This window comes from Microtus oregoni, unplaced genomic scaffold (assembly GCF_018167655.1).
Source record: "Microtus oregoni isolate MIOR12 unplaced genomic scaffold, Mior012 000187F_ref0000448, whole genome shotgun sequence".
NCBI classification, from domain to species: domain Eukaryota; kingdom Metazoa; phylum Chordata; class Mammalia; order Rodentia; family Cricetidae; genus Microtus; species Microtus oregoni.
The window spans coordinates 95,341-117,083 of record NW_024544846.1 but is presented as its reverse complement, the minus strand read 5'-3'; the positions used below and the strand labels follow the sequence as shown (position 1 = coordinate 117,083).

The window sequence follows — 21,743 nt, the reverse complement described above, 5'->3', positions numbered from 1 at the left end:
ACCCTCTCCTTTCTTATCCTCTCCTGTTCTCAACTCCCATCTCTCCTCTCCTTTCCTCTCCCTTCTCCCTCCCCTTTCCTTACCTCTCCTCTCTTCTCTTCACCTCCCCTTTCCCTCTCCCCTCCCATCTCTCCTCTCCTCCCTTCTCCCTCCAACCCTACCCTCTCTTCTGCCCCCTCTTCTCCTCTCCTCCCCTCTCTTCCACATCCTCACTCTTCTCTCCTCTCCTACCATACCCTCCTCTCACCTCCTCTCTCCTCTCCCATTCTCCCTTCCTCTCCCATCCCCTCTCTTCTCCCACCTCTCTTTCTCTCTCCCACTAGCATGTGTTCGTTTGTGTAACTTGGCTCTTCAGAATTGGGAAAACAGCAGGTCCTGACATCTCTTCATGTGTGTGTTGAATTTTGATATAGCAGAGGATATAACTAACTTAATCTGATCTGTGTCCATGTGTGTGTGTGAAGCTTTGCCTTCAGAGGCAAAAAAGGCAGGAACTGTCAGATAGCATATCATCTTTAGTATGTGTTTCTGTGTGTAGTAAGTTCTTTTACCTAGTAAGGAATATTGACAAAGGAGAAAATAAACACATTAAAATTTCCGTGTAAGTCCAGTGATGTGGACAGACATGCTGTCAGTACCTGCCATTTTCCCCTCCATAGGCAAAGCCTTATATACATGGATAGATAACAGATTCAGCTAGTTATATGGCCAAATCCACACACAGACAAATAGATGTAAGGGCCGGCTGGGTCCCCAGTCCTGAATAACCAAATTAGACAGACAAACCCATGTAGAAGAGAGAGAAAGAGAGAGAGAGAGAGAGAGAGAGAGAGAGAGAGACAGAGACAGACAGAGAGATTGAATTCCTATTTGTGGGGCTTTAGATATATGGCAGAGAAGGAAAAACAAAGTGGCCATGACACCTAGCCCTGTGTTTATCCTCACAGCTTTATACCCTCAGTTGTGTTGTATTCTCCAGGGTACTTACCAGGAACTGATATTCAGCCATAGGTGACTTTCAGTGTAGGGCAGAAAATACTTAGAAGGAAGAGCCACTTACCAATTTCTGTAAGATTTATGTGTATGTAAGGTTACTCTGTGAGTGGAAAGCAAAAAGCACTTGATGCAATGGGTGTATTCTTGTATGTGTATTGGTATATATGCATGTGTGTGTGTGTGTGTGTGTGACAGAGAGAGAGAGAGAGAGAGAGAGAGAGAGAGAGAGAGAGAGAACATACTAAACTATATAAAGCAGATGTGTATACAAGATTTTCCTGTGAGGACATAACATGAAGGATGTAATATGTACTTGTGTGTTCATGCATGTGTGTATGTGCATGAATGCAGGTTTCTGTGTGTATATTTTGTGTGTGTGTATCATATGTATTTGTGGTGCATGTATTATGTTGATGTGTACCTTAGTTGTTAGGTAGGAAATGCCTCACATTACCTATCACCACTCATGCGTATACTGTGATAGAGGCTATAGAAGGGGGAATTCTGAGAAGTTTCTTGTTCTAAATCATGGATTTGGTGTTGGTGGACATACCAGTTGGCAGATCTTGTACAGCATGACACTTACCCCTGCCTGGAAGACATTAGTTGTAAAGATATGGTAAATGTGGTAGAATCCAGCATCCACATCTGACAAGTGAAAGGGAGGTTCTTGTCTATGGGTGAAGGCATACCTATGGGACCTGACACCAAGATCTTTTTTTCTTGTTCCAAGATTCTTTTGTTTCCCTCATCTCCTCCCTTCTCCTCCACTTCCTCCCCCTTTTCTCCCTTATCCTCAACTCATAACTCCCCCTTCTCCTACCGTCACCTACCCTCCCTTCCTTCTCTTCCCTTTTCCTCCCCCTCCTCACCACACTTTCCTCCTCCCTTCTCCTCTTTTCTTCTCCATCTACCTGCACCTCAACTACTCGCTCCTCTCCTCCAGTCACATCTCCCCCTTCTACTCCCGACTTCTCTCCTCTCTTTCCCTCTCCTCCTCTCTCCTCCCCTTCCCTATCCTCTCCTCTCCTCTCATCTTGTCCTTTACCCTCCACTGTCCTCTCTTCCTCTCTCCTCTCCTCTCTTCCTTCCTCCCCTTTTCTCTCCTCTCCTTTAATTTCCTCCCCTCCTTCTCCTCTCCTACCTTCTCTTCCCCTCTCCGCTCCTAGCAAGTGTACAAGATGTTACTGGGAGAGATTATCCCATCATGGTCTGACAGCTGTCAATCTGGTGTAGGAGGTCAAACAGGACCCAAAGTCTAGTCGTGGATATGTGGTCACAGGGCTAGTATTATGTGCAGTGTGTTTGATGAATTACACTGTATATCAGAGAGAATAGAGGAAGGACAGGAAGTCAAGCTAAGAATCATGTCTCCTAAGTGTATGTTAGTGTATAGATGACCTGGTATCAATCAAGGCATGATAATGCAAGTGCAATAGGTTGGCAGTGTGGGATTTGATGTCCAGAAAAGCATGCCATGTTAGTGTGTGTGAGCCATTTAGGGTGTCAGCAGTGCATGTGTGGCAGCTGCAGGGTGATGTGTGCATTTCAGGTAATTCAGCAAGATTTGTAGGACTATCATGAGTGTAAGAATACCCAGAAGGTCTGCTATCCAGAGGGTCTGTTTAGGTAGATGTGATGTGGTGTCCAGTGTGTCCTGATACTACCAATGTTGTTTGTGTTGGATTGGTGTGATATTCAAGAGGGTCTGACACATACTGGTGTATATGAATCTTCAGGGATATGAGGTTGTCAAGTGAGGCCCAATAACTACCAGTACATTTCATTACAATGGCAAGAGGCTGTTCTGTATGCCCTGATAAGTAGTTGTTAAAGTCGACTCTGTGGGTGATATTCAGGATCCAGACCAAGAAATAAATATGAGGAATGCATGAGGGTTTGTTCTTGATACCTAGAAGTTGGTGTTAGGTTTTGTGGGAAGCTTTGAATGTACCAATGTTAGAAATGAATTTTAGTCTCTGTGTGTGCTGTGTTTGTTTCTCATTAAAGTGAAGCCAGCTGGCAGTATAGGTGAGGTGGCATGGTCATAGTGTCTCACGCTGGATTATACCTGGCGTGGGATGTTGATGCACAAGGATTCTAATAGTATTTGAATCAAGCCGTACATGTGAGCCCTTCCTTGATAGGAGTTAGAGTGTCCAACAGGGCCTGATACTTTAGACTGTTTCTGAGTTAACATTCTTGGTAGAGCAATGTGAAAAATGCCCAGAATGTGTCACTGCTTATGGGACAGCGGGGGAGGAAGTACTAGGCCCAATACCTAGAAGACTGTATTATGTGCAGCGGAGGGGTGTCCTTGGTGTCCTTCACCTGGCAGTGTATGTAAGTAAGGTGTTAACAAAGATGAACATGCACTGCAAAAACAAGTATCTAGGTTCAGTTTCTATTGTTTTCCCTAAATTAGTGTATCATCCACCACAATGCTATTATCTGAATCAAGGTGACAGTTCATCTCCTTCCCACACAGTGTAAAAGGTGTCAGCTCTCATCACACCACACACCACACCCGGACATCCCCACAGCCACACAAGATACATTGTTGTTCACCATGCAAGATCAACTTCATAAGCTCCCTGACACTGCAGATAACATGGGAGTTCTCATGCTGTACACACCACCTCCACTCTCGCAATCCTACATATCAGTCCCTACTTCAGTGCTTTTCCCTGTGGCTCTATCAAGTATATCAAATGCCAAGTCCCTGAGATTATCAGATATACACCTAATGACAGAATCACACTAAACATCACGTCAGCTGAAATGGTCAAAGGCAACCCTCATATTGTACATGCTCTCAATCTTTCAAGGATGTGACCCAACTGCCACTTAATCTAAAATCTAAAATATTATTAGGGTATGCTGAACAAAATTCTCCACCACTCTTCTAAACCCGTAGCTATGAATTCCTGACACACACATTGTTTACCCCCATATTCACGCCTGTCTGATATCCCTTCTGTGGCTGCTGCAGCCCATACATACTGGCAGGTATTGCAGCTGCTCTTTAGGCATTGCTAGACTCTCCTCTGCCTCCCTCAGACTAGCAGCCTAAATAGACTGGCAGGATCAGGTGCTGCTCGAACTCACCTGCCTTCTGCCTGCTCCATGAATGCTGTTCTATGTCTTCTCCCAGAGCAGTCCCTGCCCAAGTAGAGTGCTAGGTGACAAAGGTGTCTTCATGCTGCTGACACTGGTTGCTGGAAATCAGGAGCAGCTGGTCACCTCCACTCCATTCCACATTAAATACTATGTATCTGGCCACACTACACACCACTGTCACTCAACATACACCGCCATTTCATCAATCCTTATGAGGACCCCAATATGCACCACATATAAACAACTAGATTTCACGCTAAGATGGACAGCCAACTCTGGAATACTACTGTGTGTTCAAGATAGTTTTCAGATTCTGCTCGTCACCTCCTAACCTTAATTCTCCTCATCCACACAAGTAGGCAACAGACTCTTCAGAATATTTCATCCTGCTTACATCACACATGGACTGCAAGGCTGTAGCAGGCAATGGTTGAGCATGGCCTATGAATCATCACTGGGCCCTCAGTGACAAGCAGGTGCAGGTTCTGTGTAGTAGCATTAAGAAGTGACTTGTAGGTGTGGTGGGAGTGTGTTCTAATTAAATTTGATATAGATTATTTAGATATATAGGGCTTCATGTTTGAGGTTCTGCAAGGCCTGATATGGAAGAAATCGCATAGGGCTGTCGAGAGCTGGTATCCAGCTGGTTCTAATATTACCCAATGCATTGAGATGGTGTCAAGTAGTGCCAATTATTAGCAATGCTGTTTAGCACAGCAGATGGGAGGGGACATTTGTATAGGATCTTTACTTCTACTGGTGTGGGAGTTGTTGGGAAAGGAACATCCTGAACTGGCATAATAATGTATATGCATGGCAATATATGAGTGTACGGGTAAGAAAAGTTCAGGTAAGGGCTGATATCTAAATGGATATGTGGTTTGTGAGCTGCGGATGTCCATCAGGGTCTGACAGCTAGCTGTTTTGGGATATATGCGGGGTGTCAGTCAGATATATGCTGGCTCCATGTATTATTGTGAGGCAGCAAGGGTGGTGTGGTCTGCCTGGACTGACATCTAGGACTGAGTGCAGCAGTGCTGGGGAGTGTGCAGCGCTAGGCTCTCTGGCCTCCAGCAGCAGCATGGAGACTCATGAGCTCAAGCAAGTCTTACTTCTGTGCTATGCTCAGCATCCCTCTTCTCCTGGACTGGGGTGTTTAGAGTCAGTATAGTTGACTTTTAAAAGGGGAAATGAGCTCTTAGCTTTGGAGAGTCTTCATTCTGCTTCTTTACCATATCTTCATGCAGTAACGTTGAGGGTCCCATGGGTGTAAGAGTGGTGAGCAGAACACATCTGGTTGTCAGCCTGGACACTCCTTCCTACTGCGTAGCACTGAACCATCTTGTCTTAGAACAGGGATTTGTTGTCTGCTGGGCTGTGACAACAGTGTTCAGGCTTTCTCTAGATGTCCTACGATACAGTATCACTCAGTCATGATTCAGCTTTTGTATTTTTTTAGTTAATGTCATTATAGCTCGTGTGGCCAGAGTTCATCTTCTGTGCTGTCTCTGTCTTCTACCTTAGGAGGCTGAAACTTATGTAGATCTCTTCTGTATCTCTTATGTGAATTTTGTAGTGTTTGCATGGGGGTCAGCTATAATAATTGAATTTGTGTTCAGTTTTCTAATGGGTTCCTTATTGTTTGCCTTTGCTTACTTGCAGACTTTTGTGGACAGATTATTTTCTCTGCCTTAATTTCCAATGGTGTCCTTGATAAAATCAGCTGATGTGATGGAGGTGGGTCTCTTGCTGGGATTTGTGTTTGAATTCATGTTTCCATCTCTGTTTTGTGCCTGTCCACCTCTGTGGATCTCTGAGACTTTGTGTGAAGGGCTGGAGCCAGAAGTGCAGGGTCTGGATGAATCGCTCCTGTCCTCTGCCATCACTTTTAGGATTAGACCCAGTTGGATGTCACGTTTAGTGCTTATGTAGCAGATTGACATGTTTCAAGTCTATCTGAGAAAAGATCTTTCAGCTTAACAACAGTCACAAGAGTGGAGAAGCAGGGGTCTCTGAGAGTTTAGAGTCCTTTGGATAAAAAAATAAATGTTCTATTTGCCATTTGGTGTAAATTCAGCAGGAAGTCTACTTTGGTACTTTGGTATTTGTTGTTTGTGCATTTTCCCCATCCAATACCATTAGGAAACAGTCTAAGTGACTGACGTCAAGTGCACTATGATCATTTGATTGGTGGCCTGAGAGAGAGGTCTTGGGCACATGCACTTGTGTGTCCCCAGGCTCTGTAGTGGCACGTTCTTTCTCTGCTCAGGTAGTTTTCCAAGGTCATCTCTGAGGAAAAGGAGGCATAGATGACATTTTACACTATCCAAAAACACACAACATGAATGTATGCGGGAGATTTAAGGATTACATACATTGGACGGCTTTCCTAGGGGATCCTTCTGTTATCTTCAGATCTTGATGACAATTGGAGCAGGTTCTGAAGCTGGATGCTGGAACATGAGCCATCTCACTGCCGTGCACAGAATGTCCTCCTGAAGCAGTGTCGAACTTTTGAGCTTTCCCAAACTCGGAGATAACCTTTCTCATCACTGACACCAGGGCCGATTGTGCAAGTCCTCAGGATAGGAATCCTCTGGGTCACGATTCAGGATGTGGCCAGGCAGCTACAAGAGAAGGAATATTGTAGATCAGAGAGGAAACTGGCTGAGAGTTCCACATCCACAGGCACAAGATCTGTGGTCTTGGCAGATAATTTCAGGTTTACTTTATGAAATTCGGGGACTAAAGAGGCAGACATAATGCTCATTGTTGTCCAAGGTGACCTTCCCTAGGACAACATTGTTAGGGTTTCATCAGGGACAGCAGAAGGCAGGGAATGAATTCTCATGTTATCCCTGCAACGTTTTAAGGCACCAGGCTCTGGGAACAAAGGAATAAAAGCATTTTCCCACCAACATGTCTAAACTAGGCACTCTGCTTCCTGAACCTCATCTCATGTCCTCTTGTCTACATTAGACAGGATACATACTTGGTGAAAATGAGCTTCCACAAAAGATGATGTCCCAAAGAACCTGCAGATAATAGGAGAGAAAGAGTGACCGATAAGACATCCGGAGTTGACTTGGGGAACTCCATGTGATCCACCTCTACCAGAATGTTCATCGCTGCTGTGTCAAGCAGCCAGTGGGTGTACTTTAAGCATTGTGCCAACCAAATATGTTATGTCCAGAAGAGAATCTAAGGACTCAGCCTTGTGCTCTGTGAGGAGGACACCTGTGGACAGCTTTGGGATGAAGTGTGTGGAGTTCCTTCTTAAAGTAGCTGGAGATAATTGACCCTGCCCTTGCTCCATCCAACAGAGAGGAAGTACAGGAGGAAAGTGATGGTTGTGGGTGTCAGAAACTCATCTGACTTCTGTTCTATCAGGTCAAAGGCTAAAGATAGCAACTTGCTTTAGTATCAGGGAAAGTCCTCATTAGTCCCAAGATAAATGTCAAAATAAACAACACAATTGTTTAAACTGAGATTTGCCTTCTTAGAGTTTGTCATATGAGTCTGGAGCTCATGATTCTCATTGGTTGTACTTTCTGGGTTTCACTGACCTGGCTACAGTACCCAAGTCTCCCTTTCCCAGGCACTGCATTCAGTAAAGTATATCACGAATGATACTTGCCTTAGTAATCACTACTGAGGCAGAGCAGGTATGGCCACATAAATAAGAAGGCCTGCCACTCCAGTCTGGTTTTCCTTGCAAGGCTGTGTGCAGACTAAGCATCTTGCCAGTTGCAGTGACTGTTTTCCATACAGGGGTAGGATGACATTCACCTGTTATAACCAAACTGTTCCTCCATAACAGTTAGGGGACAGAGAGAAAAGAAATGAGCTACTCGCCACAATTTATCCCGAGACCACTCTGAATTCATGACTCTGTTGTGTGTCCCCTTACCTTTGTTCCTCTGCATCATGTGCTTAATGACCACCTCCCTTGGAGTTGAAAACAGTTGACTCTGGCAGCCTCATGCTTATCTTTCTGTGGATCAGTGTCAAAGACAGAGCAAATCAGAGACACCTCTCCAATACAACAGGATGTAAATTAGTGGTCTCAGTGCTGCCTTCAGCCATGAAACCCACAGATAAGCCCTGGCATTCAGTCCCTTCTGAGTGGCCACTCTTTGTTACATCATTGGTTGTACATGGATAGTGTCCATGACAACACTAATGCAACTTTCACAAGAGAATCCTAGAAGAATGCTTCTAATTTATAATCACAAGTTTCTGTGTAGGTCTGACCCTCTGACTCCTGATGTGGGATCTAATCAAAAAGTAGTTTTAAGACTACAGCCTAAGTCATGGGTCCATTCTACACCAGGGAAATCAAGCAATACTCACCTTGCAAACTGGAGCAACATTCCAGAATTCCTTCTATAGGATACCCATTTCCATCCTGCTTGCTGTCACTTTCCTATTAGAAGACAAATGTGCTTCTGACAAGTACCCCCACAGTAAGGGCCCCTTCACCAACAGCTAGACTGAACCAGCATGCAGTTGTAGTGTCTCCCGTGAAAAGAGGGAAATGGATACAGGCTGCCTGCAAACACAATATAGGGAGGGGAGGGGAGGCAGGAGGAGATTTACCTCAGTCCAGTGTGAAAAAAAAAAACATCTCCCTTGGAAATGACCTTGAAGGGAAAGACAGATGAATGTGTATTAAAATTGTATGTCTTTGAGGACTGGCACATTGGGTCTTCTAATTGAAGGGTATCTGGGGGAATTGTGACAGAGGGTGGCTCTCGGAGAAGGATGATATTGAAGGGAAGCCATTGGACATACCTCCTGTTGAGAATGGCTGTCTGTGGAAAAGCCTATGGTAGATGAAGGCTTACCACCTCCTGTGCTGGACTTCTCTGTTGGAATACACAACATTCTGTCATCTGGACTTCCTGCATGACTCCCAATTAGGCTATCTCCATCAAGAAAACTGTAAATCCAATGTCTCATCCTCTACAGTGACTCAATATGTAAAATGATAATGATATATGGAAGGTACAGTCTTAAGAACTTTGAAATATATACTTCAGAGTCTTGACTCTTATATCCTTCTGGACCACATGTTTTCTGGTGTCTCTTCTTCTCTTTCTCTTTCCTGATTTTTTTAGTTTTCTTCCCTCAAAGCCTTTGATGCTTTCTTCCTTTAGCCAACACTACTTCTTGCTGCCTCTACAGCCTCTACTTCTCAATCATTACTGTCTACTTTAGCTTAAACAATTTGGGTTAAATGTGGTTGTGGTGCTTGGAAGAGTTGCTTTTGATATAAGATTTCCTAATTTACCTACCCTAACTATCATGCGATGGTCGCAAAGCACATTAGAAAACATATAGATTAATAAACGCTGAAGTGCATCTGGGGCACCCCATTTAGCTGTGTGTGTGCACCTGCACTGCTCTCTCCTTCCAGTTGTGCCTCTTTCTTCTGAGAAACATGGCTTTTTCTTGAGAGTGGCAGACAGCAGCACAGAAATCTCATACAATTCCCAATTCTCTTCTTAACCCTCTTCCAACCTTTGGACAGACTGCTGGCAGAGGCTGGACTTACATCTTTGGGAAGGACACCTTTTAAGTTGTTCTTGGATGTTGTCTGAAGGGAAGATCTCTGAGTTCCAAGGACTTCAATGATGCTCATACCCTCAGGTGTCTCCCTTTCCTTCTTTACAGAGGGTGTACTCTGAGCACCTGAGCTATTCTTGGGGGTGCTCATTTCCTGCGGCTTCTCGCAGGACAAACACTGTGCAGAAGAAATACACTCAGAGAATTGGCATCTTGAGGATAATTCATTGAAAACCATGCTACTTACTGCCAAACTTCTGCTCAGGAGAGGAGTAACCTCAGGAGCACATGTGGGTACTTGTTGGGGAGGGCTGTCATCCTTCAGCAGGCAGCACAAGATGGCAGGCATGCTTAGACTTCTGGTCTCCTGCTTTCTTGAACAATTCTCATCATGCCCCTGATGTTTAGCCAGCAGGTCGAGGGTGGCAAAGGCAGGCTCACTCACTCTCCTCTTAGGAGGAAGGGACTTGAGAGCATCTGGTGATGACACAGCAACACAGGCCTGCAAGGACCTAGTGGTAGATTTAGTGTGGTACTGGGGTGTCTCTTGGTTTAAAATTAGGTATGTGGCCATGATGTTATTGAATTTTTTCTCACGAAGACAATCACTAATAGCCTTGGGATGGTAGCCCATACCCCACATAGCCAGCAAAATGCTGGGATTTCTTTTGTTACAGAATGACTCTGAGGATGATGGGAGTTTCCAAAGTTCTTCCCTGTCTCTGATCCACTGGTGCTGCCTAATGTCATATATCGTGGGCCTCTGCTCAGGGTTCACAGTGAACAAGTGCGCAATGAGGTGCACAAGCAAACGGTTTTGAGAGAGTGTGTAAGGAATATAGTATATGGGATTCAGCATCACTTCCTTCATGTCTGGATAGGTTCTTGCTTTGAATGGGAAGCTCGCTGCCAACATTGCATATAAAACCACTGCCATGCTCCAGATGTCAACTGCCCTTGCATCATACTCTGTGTCATAAAATAGCTCTGGAGCACAGTATTCAATTGTGCCACAGAATCCCTTGCACTTCTGCCCAGAGCTGACTCTGATGGCCAGGCCAAAGTCACACAGTTTGATGTTTCCTTTGCCATCAAGCAGGATGTTATCAAGCTTGATGTCCCTGTGTGCGATGTCATTATCGTGGCAGTAGTGCACTGCACACACAATCTGGCAGAAGATGTGTTGGGCCTGTGTCTGCTGAAGAGGACCACCCTTCTCAATGAGCGTGACTAAATCGCCATGAGCAGCAAACTCCAACACCATGTAGGTGTGGTCTTTGCTGGTGATGATGTGGAAGAGCTTTATTATGTACGGGTGGTCTAGTTCTTTCATGATGTTGAGTTCTTTCCTATTATTACCATCACTCTCCTCACCATTCGCAAGGATTTTAACTGCGACTTTCATATTTGTGATGAGGTGGCAAGCCAATTTCACCTCAGCAAAGGCCCCTTTGCCGAGGGTATTTAGCATGACATAGTGATCTGTGATGGTCTCCTCTTCATAGGTGCTGGCAAGGGCCAGCTGCATGCTCTCCTCCTCTCTGTTCTTGCTAGAAAGGTTCTTGATAATTTCCATGCCAACTGAGAAAACAATGAGAATAAACCAATTAAACCAGATTAAAAACAATGAGAAGTAAGTCAAGGGATAAAGTTTTTATCTTTCTGTTTCTTCATGGACAAGTGTGACAGATGCAAACAACATTGCAGTGAACTTCTGTGTCACAGAAAATAAGAATAAGCCAAACTCTAAAGAAATCCTAGAACATGTACAGAAGAAGAGAACTAAATCTAAGGAAATAGACCAGTGATGGAGGAAGGTCATTGGTTAAAAAATAAAGAAACTGCTTAGTCCTCATAGGTTAAAACATAGGTGGGAGGAGTAGACAGAACAGAATGCTGGGAGGAAGAGAAAGTGAGCTCATAGGCCATGCTCCCCTCTCCCAGGCAGACGTGATTGATGAAGCTCCTACCCAGGATGGACTTAGGCTAGAATATTCCCGGGCATAAGCTAGCCAGGTGACCAGGAGCTGGGGAGGCAGGAATGCAACCCTCAGCTCCCACAACAGACTAGCGTGAACATTGCAATAATAAATTGAACATTGCAATAATAAATGTTTGATTATTGTAAAGAACAAGCAAAAGAGATAAACATGACCAAAAGTGATCCAAGTGGAGAAAATTCAGTTTAAATCTATAGTCAAGCTTTGCTCTTGTTACAGTAAATATGGCTACTTCTAAAAAATCATTTCGAAAACTTTTTTGGCAACTAACAAGGCATTTTTTAATATGGAGATAATGTCCTATTTATTTTGTAAATATATCTGAAGATGAAATGAACTAAAAATTCTATGCAAACAAACCATTTCTGTCTCAGTCTTTAGGAGAAATTTTGAATATTTGTTTACTGCTAAGTTCTCACTAACCTAAACAATGGAAATCATGGAATCACAAACACTTTGAAAAAACTCTTAGTATAAGTACATAGTATAGATAGCAAAGCAGAATCAGCATTCCTGCAGAAATAACAAAATCGGAGAGAATGGGAAGAATTATGATTCACAATTTGCAGACACTGTCCTATGCTGATGAAAAGGAATATCATTTCTAAGAGAAACATTTTACATTACTAGATCCTAATGTAATCCTTTAACACACTATGCCATCAAATTTGCCTATTTTCCCTGTTGCCAAATTGTGTATTTTACTCTGAGATAGTTTGGTGAATGTAGTGATATCCCTCTTGTAAACACCATAATGAAAAGTTGTCTTTAAATAATGTGGACTATCATTCTGTGTTAGTCACTTGCTTTCATGCAAACTCAACTGACAAAACCTTTATAAAAAAAATCTATTTTACCAATCAAAAGTTTTAAATTATTTGTACATTTACAACTAGTTTTGAATCTTTATTTTTTAATCTTTCAATAATTTTGAAACTTTTATACATGTTCATTTAATTTACATTATTATTTTCTTCTTTTTTAATATCTGACAATGTTTCTTTGAGGGCCTATGTAACAAGTGTGATGTTTCCTGATAACATAAAAATAAAGCCAATGTCCCAAGGTTTCTCTATTCTCTATGTAGAGATATAGCCAAAAGGCTACTTAGGAGTCCATTATGTCAACTTATTTCTCATTCCAATTCCTCAAGCTTCCTAGTCGATTATCTTTCTATTTTTAAATAGTAATGTGAATTTTAGCCTCCCTCCATCACACCTCAAAAAAGGGCAGGCCTCCCAGGGACATCAATGAAACACAACATAATATGTTTCTATAACTATTCATATACTATCATATCAAGGCTGAACAATAATCCTAGAAGTAGAAAAAGGTACCATAAGTAGGCTGAAAAGTTAGCAACTACCTTTCCCACTGTTAGGAATCCCACAATAACATCAAGGTTATGGAAATAACATATATGCACAGCAGCTAGGTAACATGACTGTCTCACAGGCTCCCTAATCTCTTTGAGCCACTGTGAGTACCAGTCAATTGATTTTGTTGGCTGGGTATCCATGATGTCCCTGACTACCCTGGTGCTCTGATCCTTCATTTGGAAGTATTTTGAAAACCTATGCTCCCGTGAATTGTGAAACTGGAGCAAATGGCAAATTGTTAAGCATGTGTAACCTCTCAGAAATCAAAAGTTACCATGTAAAATCCTAGGCAGACTAGTGATAAGCATGATAGTTCAATATTATTTGAAAAAATTATAAGAAAATCATTTGGGTTCATTGACATAATTGGGTTCTTTTACATACCAGAAAATCAGTCCCATGAAAACCAAAATGCTCACCTCTACTGCCAAGACTATTACTATGATGCAACATTATTGTTATGCACTATTGATGAATACAGCACTCATGTATATCAGAAAACATAGAATTGTTAACTGGTGCTTCAACTGCTAGAAGACTCATCCCTGGGGACTGACACTCATGATACAGAAATGCATTCTACATTCTACTGAAGAAAAAGATAATCATCAACATCATCCAACTACAAGCCCTAGGACAACAGAAACTACTAGCACAGTGGACTGATGAAATATTGCAGTAAGTACAATGGCAGTAACCAGTCACTTTTTGATTGGATTTACGGCCCTTCCAGAACATGGACAGCATTACTGACACGGCTCATGTGGGCAAGAAACTGAGTGGACAGGGCTTAGGCTACAGTAAAACCTGCTACTATGATTTTGCTACATCAACACAGTGAACAAATGATTTGTGATGACATACTGCTACACAAAAAGATAATGTCTCAAACAGCACACAGCAGTGAATCCATTTCTAGTGTGAGATGTATCTAAACCTGAGTCTTACAGCAATGTAGAGCGAGTGTGAGGTTTCATAATATTCACTCCCAATTAGAAAGCTTCATGAAAACCTTCCCTCAAGTTTCAGAGGAGACGTCACTAGTCAGAATTGGAGGCAGAAAGATACATATGGACAGATGTAATAGAAGATTCTAAGAAAACAAGGAAACTGATGAACACATGAACTGAAAGAGATTGCAGCAATACACACAAGAATACAAACACAGGTTCAAGTCCAATGAGGGTGCTGTCATTGAAAATGGAAAGTAGAAACAGAGTTCCATCCACAAACAGGAAAACATCAGCATTTGTTTCCTGATGGCAAAGAAAAAACAGTTTCCTTCAATGGATTCTCACTGGGTAACTTAACCACTCCTCTTGGTAGGATAAAAGCAAAAGGGGTTTGGAAGACAACAGTCAATCAGGCTATACCAGGTGTTGCTTGAGTAGATCAGAAAGGCTTTGTCCAAATTCGCGGCTTCATACACTCTCTGTAGGTACTGCCTCCACCACTGCTGTCCTCAAAGCAAAAGCTCTGCCTTCAACCTTCCAGGACTAGCACCAACTGGCCTACAGCCACCCACCTCGTGCTTTGAATCTGCATCCTGATCTGTGACCTGATTGGTCACAGGTACAGAACTGAGCCAATCAGATTGGATAAAAAATCGGGACTCTCTCATTGGTCAGATTGAAATCACATAACTCGTGTCTGCACGAGAATGCTTGGCAACACACTTTGACTGCACGTGGGGTCACAGGTACAGAACTGAGCCAATCAGATTGGATAAAAAATCGGGTCTCTCTCATTGGTCAGATTGAAATCACATAACTCATGTCTGCACGAGAATGCTTGGCAACACACTTTGACTGCACGTGGGGTCCTGTGAGAACAGGATTAGAGCAGAAGGCTTTGTTGTTTGGAATTTGTGTGTGTGTGTGTGTGTGTGTGTGTGTGTGTGTGTGTGTCTTTTCTGTAGGTACATCCCAGCTAGTCAAAATCACCTTCACATTTCTTCCTTTCCAGGATCACCTTTCAGTTGTGAAAATGGACTTGGTTTCTGAAGGTAGGATTTGTTTTTAGTCTTTTTCTTGCTGAACTGATCATCAGGCTATATTTGTACACTATTGTCTTGTTAACACCCATAAGTGCAACATCAACAGGACCCCAGGAAATCCTGAATTCAAAGAAATAATAATCTATAACAAAAAGTCAGGCTCTCTTAAAAATCCAGCATCCATGTTAGCCAGGCAGAGTGATGCAGCCTGCAGCTCCTCCCTACAACAGGCTTCATTCTTATGTTAACAGGAAACATCACACTTGTAACACCTGCCCTCAAAGTATCATTGTTCAATCTTAAGAACAGAATATAATAATGTAAATTGAGTGATCATGTATAAAACCTTCAAAATTATTGAAAGATTAAAAATTATAGATTCAAAACCAGTTGTAAATGTACAAATAATTTAAAATTTAAGATTGGTACCATGGATTTCTTGAAAATGTTTTATCAGTTGAGTTTGCATGAAAGCAAGTGACTAACACAGAAAGATAGTCCACATCATTTAAAGACCACTTTTCATTAGGGTGTTCACAAGAGTGATATCACTATATTCATCAAACTATCTCAGAGTAAAATATACAACTTGGGAACAGAAAAAATAGGTAAATTTGATGGCATAGTGTGCTAAAGGAATACATTAGGATGTAGTAATGTAAAATGTTTTTCTTAGAAATGACATTCCTAAAAAAAAAAAAAAAAAAAAAAAAAAAAAAAAAGAAATGACATTCCTTTTCCTCAGCATAGGACTACATCTGCAAATTGTGCATCATAATTCTTCCCCCCTCCCCAATTTAATTATTTTTTCCGGAATGCTGATTCTCCTTTGCTTTCTGTACTATGTACTTATACTAAGAGTTTTTTCAAAGTTTTTGTGATTCCATGATTTCCATTGTTTAGGTTATTGAGAACTTAGCCATGAACAAATATTCAAAATTTCTCCTTAAGACTGATTCAGAAATGGTCCGGTTTGCATAGAATTTTAAATTCATTTTATCTTTAGATGTGTTTACAGAATACATAGGATATCTTCTCTATAGCAAAATAAAATGATTTTCAGTTGTGAAAATGGACTTGGTTTCTGAAGGTGGGATTTGTTTTTAGTCTTTTTCTTTTCTTTACTTAACAAATGGATCATCAGGCTGTATTTATACACTGTTGTCTTTTGAATACTCATAAATACAACATCAACAGGGACTCAAGGATATCCTGTCTTCAAAAAAAGAATAATCTATAATGAAATGTCAGGCTCTCTTAAAAATCCAGCATCCATGTCTTGAGTGCATGCAGATCTTTCTTTAATAGCCCTCTCCCTTCCTTAATACCACCAGTGTTTCAGGCTATGTAACAACCTTTGTTTATAAACTCGAAAGTTACATCATCAACTAGTCATGGCATGCTATACCTATATGGTAATAAATAGCCTAAAATTAAACTAAAACTAAACATAACCATATCGAACCACTATTTTCCTCACTGACTTTCCTCATTTCTTGTACTCATTTTGTTATGGGACATTTTATTTCAAAACTTTCCATTTCTCAGTTGTAACAACTTCTACAATTTATTCTACAATTTGTTTGCTTTCTAGTACACTGAGGAAACATAGTCAATCTCTTGGTGAACTTGTCTTCAAACCTGGATGCGTTTTGTACATTTCCTCAGTATTAGTGCCTGATCTGAAATTAATTTTTAAGGCCTGTTGGTTTTCTTGTTTCTTAGAATGCCACTCATAAAGAATGTATGTAATTCTCCTCTTCCAACTTGCTTCATTTTGTGCCAAGAGATGATATGTAGATGTGTGTATGTGTGTTTATTTGTGAGTGTTTTTGTCTGTTTACCTATGTCTATGTGTCTTTCTCTTTGTATGTGTGTGTGTGTGTGAGAGAGAGAGAGAGAGAGAGGTGGGGGGGAGGTCTGGAGGGTGGGAGGGAAAAGAGAGGGAGAGAATTCATATATGTGGGCTTTTAATGTAGGACAGAAAGAAACAAGGAGGCCCTGAATCTAGCCCTGTGTGTATTTTCAGAGCTATATACCATAGGTTTGGTTGTGTATTCAAAGCAACTTATCAAGAACAGATACTTAGTCATAGGTGACTTTCACTGTAAGGGGAAAAATACATTGAAAGTCTTACCACCTACCAATTTATATTTATGTAAGTTTATCTGTAAGGGATAACAGGCAGAACATGGTACATACTAGTGTGTTACATGATACATACTAGTGTGTTAATGTGTACGTGTGTGTGCGCGCGCATGCATGCAGGTAAGTGTGTGTGCATGTGTATTTATGGGTGCTTCAGTTGTTATGGAGGGAACACTTCATATGAACTTTCATCATCCATGTATGTGTGTCAGTGGCTATAGAAAATGAGATTCTGAGCAGTACCTGTCACCAAACTATGCCTGTGGTGCTTATGGCTATAAGGTTGTGAAGACCTTTAGGTCATGGCACCTAGTCCTGCTTGTAAGGCTTTGGCTGTAAGGAATAGAAAATGTAGCAATACCTGGCATCATGGTCTTGTGTGTGTCTAGGGGGCTTTGGCTATGTGGATATCTACTGGACCCAACATCAACCTCTCTCTTTCTTGGTTTCATGCAGCTTTGTTACTACCTATTCTCTCTCTCTCTCTCTCTCTCTCTCTCTCTCTCTCTCTCTCTCTCTGTGTGTGTGTGTGTGTGTGTGTGTCTTCCTCTTGTGCGTGTTTGTGTGTGTTATTAGAGGATTCAGGTTTTGGAATTCAGCAGGCTCTCACATCTATTTGTGTGTGTATCTGTTTATGATTATGGCTGAAGATGAGTGATAACTGAATGTGATCCCTTTCTATGTATGTGTGTGGGCAGATTTGCCTGTGGATGGGAAAAATTTAGGAAATGATAATACATATGCTTGCTTGTGTGTGTGTGTTTATGTTAATTTCCACACATTTTTTACTAGACTGTGTACACTTAATATGACCTAACACCATCTGTGGGTGTAAGTGTGGCTTTCGCTGTAGCAGAGAGTCTACCTAATATAATGTAACACTTAGTCATGCATTTGTACTTTGTATTTGTGAATGCCTTACTGTGGATGAATTGACACACCACCATGCATGGGGCCTTTCAAATAGGAGCTTATTCCTTGCATTCCTGACAGTAGGATGGGTCCTTTGTACATATTGCCTATTTCTGTGTATCTCTCTCTCTCTCTCTCTGTGTGTGTGTGTGTGTGTGTACCTGTTGCAATAGAAAATTTAGTACCTTACTGGACATGATCTTAGGCATGTCTGAAGATCTTTTTATATAAAGAAAGAACTACCTAGCAATACCTGGCACCTACTCTTGTATGTTCATGATTGCATGTGTTTCTGACTGTGTGAGCCTGTGTACTTGTCTGTGAATATGAGTGTTTGTGTGTAAATACATTTTGGAAAAATTGTATGTTTGTGTGTAAAGAATTAAATACTTTCTATTTGAGGTGTAGCTGCAGAGATGTGTGGGGGCATGTTATCAGTTCCTGACTTTTCCCCTCCATTGGAAAAACCACGCACACTCAGGCATGGATAAGGATTATATTCAGCTAGTTACAGGCTTTCCTATAGACAACTTAACACACACATACACATACAGGGCCTGCCAAGTTCCTAAATCTAAATAGTCAAATTATACACACAAACACACATATAAGACAGATAGACAGACACAGAGAGAGAGAGATATGGGACTTTGACTGTAGAACAGGGAGAAACAAAGTGGTTCTTACACCTAATCCTGTTTGTATATTAAGGGCCTTATACCATGGGTTTGGTTGTGCATTCAAAGATACTCATCAGGAACTGATACTAAGCTGTAAGCTACCTTCAGTGAAGGGGAGCAGATACATAGAAGGACTTGACACCTACCAGTGTATGTGTGTGTAATCTTTGTCTATGAGGTGACAAATTACTGAACCTGATAAATTCTAGTGCCTTCATGTATGTGTATGTCCATGCCTGCGTGCATTTCAATATGTGTGTTTGTGTTTACAGGTGCTTTAGTTGCTAGGGAGGGAACTCCTCATATGATCTATCATCACCTATGTGTGTATTTGTGTCAGTGGCTATAGAAGAGAGGATTTTGAGAAGTACCTTAAACCAAACCATGCATTGGGTGGTTATATCTGTGAGTTTAAGAGACTTTTCAAGACAAGACACCTAGTTCTATTTGTAAAGCTTTGGTTATAAGTAAATGGGAAATGTAGCAAAAACTGGCACAGGATCTGGGATGAGTATCTGAGAGGCTATATACGAAAGAGTGTATTCCAGATACAGCAGGACTGATGAGCACGTGAGCTCACAGAGGCTGTAGCTGTACAGAGGAGCACACAAGAGGTCAGTTCAGGTGGTGGTTCTGTCATTGAAAAGAGAATGTGGAAACAGATTTCTATTTCTAACCAAGGACACATTTGCAACTGTTTTATGATAGCAGATGAATAATCAGTTTCCTCTAATGTTTACTCTGGTATCTTAACAAATCCTTTTGGATGGACCCATGACCTAGAATCATTGGCAATAAGAAAATTAACTCAATATGTAATGTGGAAGACTTGTGGGTTTGTTTTCCTTTCTTTGGGGCATATTATATGTCTTTATTGCAAATTTTGACTTTCCTTTTGGTTTGTTTTTTATAATAAGACAGGAAACACATATTGCTAAAAGGAAGGCAGGTTCAGATTCTTTGCGAGGATTTGGGTAAGGATGAAAATTATTAAAAATATATTGTACAATGATACCTCATCAGCAACAGACTACATACTTACATTACTTACTGAATTTGTAATAGAACTGAAGAGTTATTTCCTGACGATGGAGCAGCCATAACAGCTACCAGCACACTGGATTATTCATGTGTTTGTGATAATGCAGTTCTAACAAACCTTCTATACTGCCTACCACAGACAATTACATCACATCATTATATATAGTAAATGATGTCAAGAGTAAATGACTGTGGCATTTGTTATTTCATTTCTATTTTTTCATTATATTAGATTTAGCTCTTTCACTTAATAAATGCATTTTAGTCTGAAAAAAAAAGACTACCAATTATGAAATGTCAAAAAATAAAAGACTGTTATGAATGCATTAATGGATGGATTCTACCTGATTTTAAAAAGAGATATCCTGAATATTCATCTAGGTAATAAGTAAGGAAAAAAGGAAGAGACAGTTTCCAACATATTCTACAAAGTCTCAAGGAGCCCATGACCTGACATGAGGACTTAAGCTTCCTCCTTGATTCCAAGTGTTTGAAAAGAAGCATTGGCTTCCACCCACAAGTTTACTTTGACTTCCATATGTGTGTTTTGTGGTACAGACAGATAAATACACACAGCAAAATCAATGAACACAACAAGATAACCATATATGTAAAATAAACAGAAATTATAAACCAACTGTATATAGACATAGACATGTCCGTCCATATTGAAAATACTTGAAATTTTTCATCATGTTCAACAACACCTAAAGAAGGCCATATTCATGCAAAAGCTCAGTTCTTTACTGAACGAGAAGACAATTCTAACATAAAAGTTGACAAATAAGCCATATTAAAATAATACAGGAAAAAAATTCAGCTCCAATAATGAAATTTAATCATTTTCCATAAAATAGCTACAAACAAAGATGACTTTATTATGTGTGACATGCCAGACTCAAAATGTAATTTTGAGGAAACATTAAGACAGGCCACTGGAATAGGAGGGCCGCAGTCTCCTTGGGATGGCACACAGTGCTCTGGGCAGGGGCCTGGGTGTCTACCAAGCACAGACTGTTTAGACTAGAATGATGCAGTGTCCTTAGGTTGTTCAGAATTTAGTCTTTAGCTCCTGATTCTTCAGATAGTAGGAACATGTCCCTACTACAAAATGGCTTTGAAAACAAAGAGAGCATTTTGGATCCAATGAAAGCAAAATAGTCTTGGAAGAAAGCAGCCAATCAGAATGTACCAGGTTTTGCTTGAGTTGATCAGAAATGCCTCCTCCAAATCCACAGCTTCACTTACTGTCTGTGTACACTTCCCTGTACCACTTGTGTCCTTGAATTCAACGCTCTGCTTTCAACCTCACAGGACTGACACCAAGTGTCTCTTAGTTACCCAGTTTGCACTATGCATTTTGAAATGTGGCCTGATTGGTGACATGTACAGAACTGAGCCAATCAGGTTGGATCGATAATTGGGATGCTCTCATTGTTCAGGTTAGTATCAGGTGACTTGTGTCTGCTCTATAATGCTTTGGCACTTGTTTGGACTGCAGGTGGGGTCCTGTTAGAACAGGGTTACTTCAGAAGATTTTGCTTGTTTATGCCTTTTTGATAGGGATATCTCACACAGGTCATATCACAACCACACTTTTTCCATTCAGAGTCTCCTTTCAGTTGTCATAATAGACTTAGTTTCTGAAGGTGGGATTTGCTGTGGGAAAATAGTCTTTTATCCTCTCTCTTGTATTATTTTTAATACTTGAATGGTGAGTATCCAGGGAGGAAGTATAGAGGGGGTGATGGTGAGAAGGCAGGAAGTAGAGGCAGGGCAATGAGAATTCTGGGAAGAGGGAAATTTCAGTCTGCAGTCATCAGAGAGAGAGAGAGAGAGAGAGATAGAGAGAGAGAGAGAGAGAGAGAGAGAGAGAGAGAAAGCCAGACACAGAGCAAGCAAG

General features: G+C 41.2%; 1 protein-coding gene across 1 annotated transcript; it reads right to left on the bottom strand.

Moving 5' to 3' along the window:
• Window positions 1–6,665: 6,665 nt before the first annotated feature.
• On the bottom strand, window positions 6,666–11,260 carry LOC121445422 (sperm motility kinase X-like). The gene is made up of 3 exons (XM_041647557.1): window positions 9,640–11,260; window positions 8,911–8,984; window positions 6,666–6,743 (listed from the first exon to the last, which is right to left on the bottom strand). Exons 1-3 carry the CDS (start codon window positions 11,258–11,260, stop codon window positions 6,666–6,668), a joined length of 1,773 nt encoding a protein of 590 aa, XP_041503491.1.
• Window positions 11,261–21,743: the final 10,483 nt, after the last annotated feature.

What these genes read in the sequence shown, in the direction of transcription:
- LOC121445422 (XM_041647557.1), bottom strand. Translation starts at nt 11,260, where the DNA reads ATGGAAATTATCAAGAACCTTTCTAGCAAGAACAGAGAGGAGGAGAGC. An exon ending in TGCCAGCAGTCTGTCCAAAG is followed by an intron (nt 8,985 to 9,639) that starts GTTGGAAGAGGG and finishes GTATTCCAACAG; the next exon opens with AGAAGTCCAGCACAGGAGGT. An exon ending in ACAGCCATTCTCAACAGGAG is followed by an intron (nt 6,744 to 8,910) that starts GTATGTCCAATG and finishes CTTCTCTTGTAG; the next exon opens with CTGCCTGGCCACATCCTGAA.